Consider the following 3,538-nt stretch of genomic DNA (forward strand, 5'->3'; position numbering starts at 1 on the left):
GTGCTTAAAATGCCTGGGTCCCACAGGGCCGACTGTGCAGTCTGAGTCTCAGAACGGGTGTGTGTGTGCGTGCCCAGCACCCCTACAGGACAACGGACTGCGAGGTTTTTGCTATAGGGCGCGTGCGCTCGCCAGACAGAGAGAGACAGAGAGACAGAAAGCGAGAAATCACCCCCCAGAGGGGATGGCCATGCCGCAATCCCTTCTCCTCCATTCTCCTCTCGGGATCTTGGGCATGCACGCACACGCGCCCAGCGTGAGTTTCAAGCCACCGGGTCCGGGACGCGAACCGCGGTCGACTACGTGGGAGTCCAGCGACATAGCCATTACACTAACCGCTGGTTCCCCCGGGGCGTGTTTTCTCGCTTTCCCTCTCCCTCTCTCTCCAGTGAGCACACGCCCCATAGCACATTTTTTAAAGGGGGAGAAGGCTGGCCCCGTAGCATAGCAGGTAAGGAAACGATCCCACCACTGACTGTTAGAACCCTGGCCTGGTGGCTCAAGAACCACGCTGGGGACGGTGTGCGTGCTCGGAATCCTGGGGGGAAGGCGGAATAGGGGAGCAGGACATGCATGACCGCGCCCCGATGGGGTTGCTTTCTCCTCTCTTTCTCTGGCAATAACAGCGATGAGTCGTGCAGGCCTGGGGCTGGGCATCCCGGCATCCACCAGGGACTAGACCCAAGTGGCCAAATGGACCTTTCTGAGTGGAGCCGGAAATGGCATGGCGCAGAGAGGAGGTCGGATTCCCAGTTGCACAGAGATCAAAGGAGGAAGGGGAGGAGGAGCCAGCGCCGGTGCAAACTGCCAACCCAGAGCCGGCTGGCGCTCCTGGCTCGTGTCTGCTGCCCTCCACGCTCCCTCTCGCACCCAATTTACTCTTGGGAGCCGCCCCAAGGACACCTTCATGTGCCCAGGGGCCTTGGGGAATAGGAAGGTGATGGGACCCAAAGGACAGGGACACCCGTGTCAGGAGGCACCCAGGTGTCCTTCCCCACCTCTAGTCTCCACGGGGAAACAGAAGGGACGCAACACCTCCCCGCCGTGGTGCACGAGGCACAGAGGTGCGAATGTCCTTTGGCAACTGTCAAGCTCTCTGCCCAGAGGACGAGTGTCACGGGTGTCGGCTCTGTCGGCTCCTGCAGACCAGCCCGGGCCTTCCAAGGCCTCACCAAGCAGAGCTCAGATGGCCCAGCTCCTGGGGCTCATGGGGGTCCCTGCGCAGAGTGGGCTGAGGGTGGGAGGGCGGCCCATGGAGCTGTACCTCCAGCAGCCTTGGAAAGCTGAACCCTAACCCTGCCAACTGCCCCCCAGGGTCCCGTCACGGCCATCTGCTCACTGGACTCTCGGGATATGGGAGACGTGTCCCAGAGACAGGCAGCTGCCTTTCCACAGGGGAAGGGAAAGACAGAGAAGAAAAAAGAAAAGCTGAAGTCCGTGAGACTCAGAGCGGCTCTGCTCTGCGGAGACCGCCGTTGCCCTCTGAGTCAGATGAGAAAGTGAAAGCCAGGGCTGGCTCCCTGGAAGTCGATCCCAGCCCTCGCTCTCCAGCACACCTGGGTGTAGACAGGCCCCCCTGGGCCTCCGTGTTCTGCCCCTCAGAACAAAGGACGGAGGTTGCGGGGGCCCAGGCTGTCCCTGCAGACTGTTTCTGGACCACCTCTAACGGCCCCTGTTAGAGCCATCTGGAGTCTGAAACGCCGAGTATCCTCCCTTTATTTTTAAGGTTGTCACAGGCCCATGTGCTCCCCAGAGAAAGAGAGACAGAGACAGAGACAGAGAGAAAGTACGAAATCGCCCCCCAGGGGGCATGGCCATGCTGGAATCGCTTCTCCATTCTCCTCTTGGATTTTGGGCATGCACACACACAGGGGCCTGATGTGATTTTCAAGCCACCAGGTCCAGGACTTGAACCGCAGGCAGTTATGTGGGAGTCCAGCACCTTAACCACCACGCCTGTTGGCCCTCATCCTCCCTCCCCTTTTTTTCCGAGCAGCATGATGTAGGTGCCAGCCTCCCCCTTGGAGCCTAGGTGCCAGGAGCAGCTGCCTGGGGCAGGTGCTGGGAGACTGGGGCAGCCCGGGTTCCCTAGACTGAAGCTGCAGTGGGGAGCAGGCCGGGTTTCTTCCCAGGCCCAGTCCCAGCCAGCTACCAGCTCGTGTGTGGCCCTGAGAGAGCCGGCTCCCTGCTCTGAGCCTCATGTCTCCACCCAGAAGATGAGAGGAAGTGACCTTGGAGGCCCCCTGGGTTTGACACTCGGAGTTTCCATTTGCTCACTGAGCCTGGTCCCCCCTCGCTGGGTGCCCTCAGCCCGCAGCAGGGCTCCGGGGCTTCCTGCAGGTGGCGCTCCACCTGCCTGGGAGGAGTCGCCATCCAGACCACTGAGCGCTCCTTCGGGGGTCCGCACCCCGGGGAGATGGGGCAGGGTGCCCTCCCCGAGCCACCCCTACCCCGGGAGTGACACTCCCTGGCCTCATCTATGGCCTGGGAAGGAGGAGGCAGGCCCAGTAAAATCAGCCTCCGGGAAAGTCTTCATTTACACAACACTTGGCTGAAGTCACTTCACCAGATTCCCCGTAAGCCGGCTGGGACAGCCAGCCCGAGCAGGCTGCCGCCAAGTCCTCTGCCCCTGGTGACCTGAGGAGCAGCAGGATTTGCATATAGGTCCGAGTGACTCACTGTGGCAGCTCAGCCCAGTCACTTCCCCTCTCTGGGTCATTTTCCTAACATGCACGCTGCGGGGCCACCGAGGAGCTGGGGGCCGGCGGGCGGGCTTCCCACCCTGAGGTCCTGTGGTTCCTCGTGGTTCCCCGTGCGCCCCTCCGCGTCATGCAGGGAGTTTTGGGTGATGTCTGAAGGGCAGCCCGGACACACCCTCCCACTGTGCACGGGTCCCTGGGCCCCGCGCTGGCCCTCAGCTGACACCAAGCCAAGCTTGTCTGTCGACAGCGAACATGGCCGCTTGCAGGCAGCTTCGGCCATGGAGGCTGGGTAGCCGGGGAGGGCCAGGACGCTCTGTGCTCAGGCTGGCATGATGGCTGGCCACGCGCCCAGGCTGGGCAGCCCAGGACTGAGCCCCTGGGCCCCGCCCTCAGTTCCACACGCTGCCCACCACAGGCCAGACCCTGACCCCAGCCACAGCCCGGACCTTGGCACGGTTTGGCCACGCCTGGGCCCTGCTCACCGGAGCGGGATGCGGATGGCGATGTAGCGGTCAATGGCAATAGCCAGGAGGCTGAAGATGGAGCTCTGCGTGAGGACCAGGACGAAGCAGGCGATGAAGAGGCAGCCGTGGCAGGCGGCGCAGAAGCCAGTGCTGATGGTGATGGCGAAGGGGATGGCCAGCACGCCCACCGCGATGTCGGCCGCCGCCAGCGACACCACGAAGTAGTTGGTGACGTTCTGCAGGTTGCTGTTGAGCCACACGGCCCAGCACACCAGCACGTTGCCCAGCACGGCCAGCACGGCGATGGCCAGCTCCACCGTGATGTAGACCGCCGCGACCATGGTGGGGGCCGCCGCCGCACGCCGGGCGCCG

At 63.0% G+C, this 3,538-nt stretch overlaps 1 protein-coding gene across 1 annotated transcript in view; it reads right to left on the minus strand.

Annotated features, from left to right (window-relative positions):
- ADORA2A (adenosine A2a receptor) overlaps positions 1-3,528 on the minus strand; it is a 12,435-nt gene extending 8,907 nt beyond the window's left edge. The window contains exon 1 of the mRNA XM_006157175.3: positions 3,185-3,528. Coding sequence (XP_006157237.1) covers positions 3,185-3,507 — 323 coding nt within the window. The 5' untranslated portion in view covers positions 3,508-3,528. The remainder of the gene's footprint in view (positions 1-3,184) is intronic.
- Positions 3,529-3,538: the final 10 nt, after the last annotated feature.

The sequence above is a fragment of the Tupaia chinensis genome, unplaced genomic scaffold, assembly GCF_000334495.1.
Source record: "Tupaia chinensis unplaced genomic scaffold, TupChi_1.0 Scaffold000531_1, whole genome shotgun sequence".
In the NCBI taxonomy this organism is placed as follows: Eukaryota; Metazoa; Chordata; class Mammalia; order Scandentia; family Tupaiidae; genus Tupaia; species Tupaia belangeri.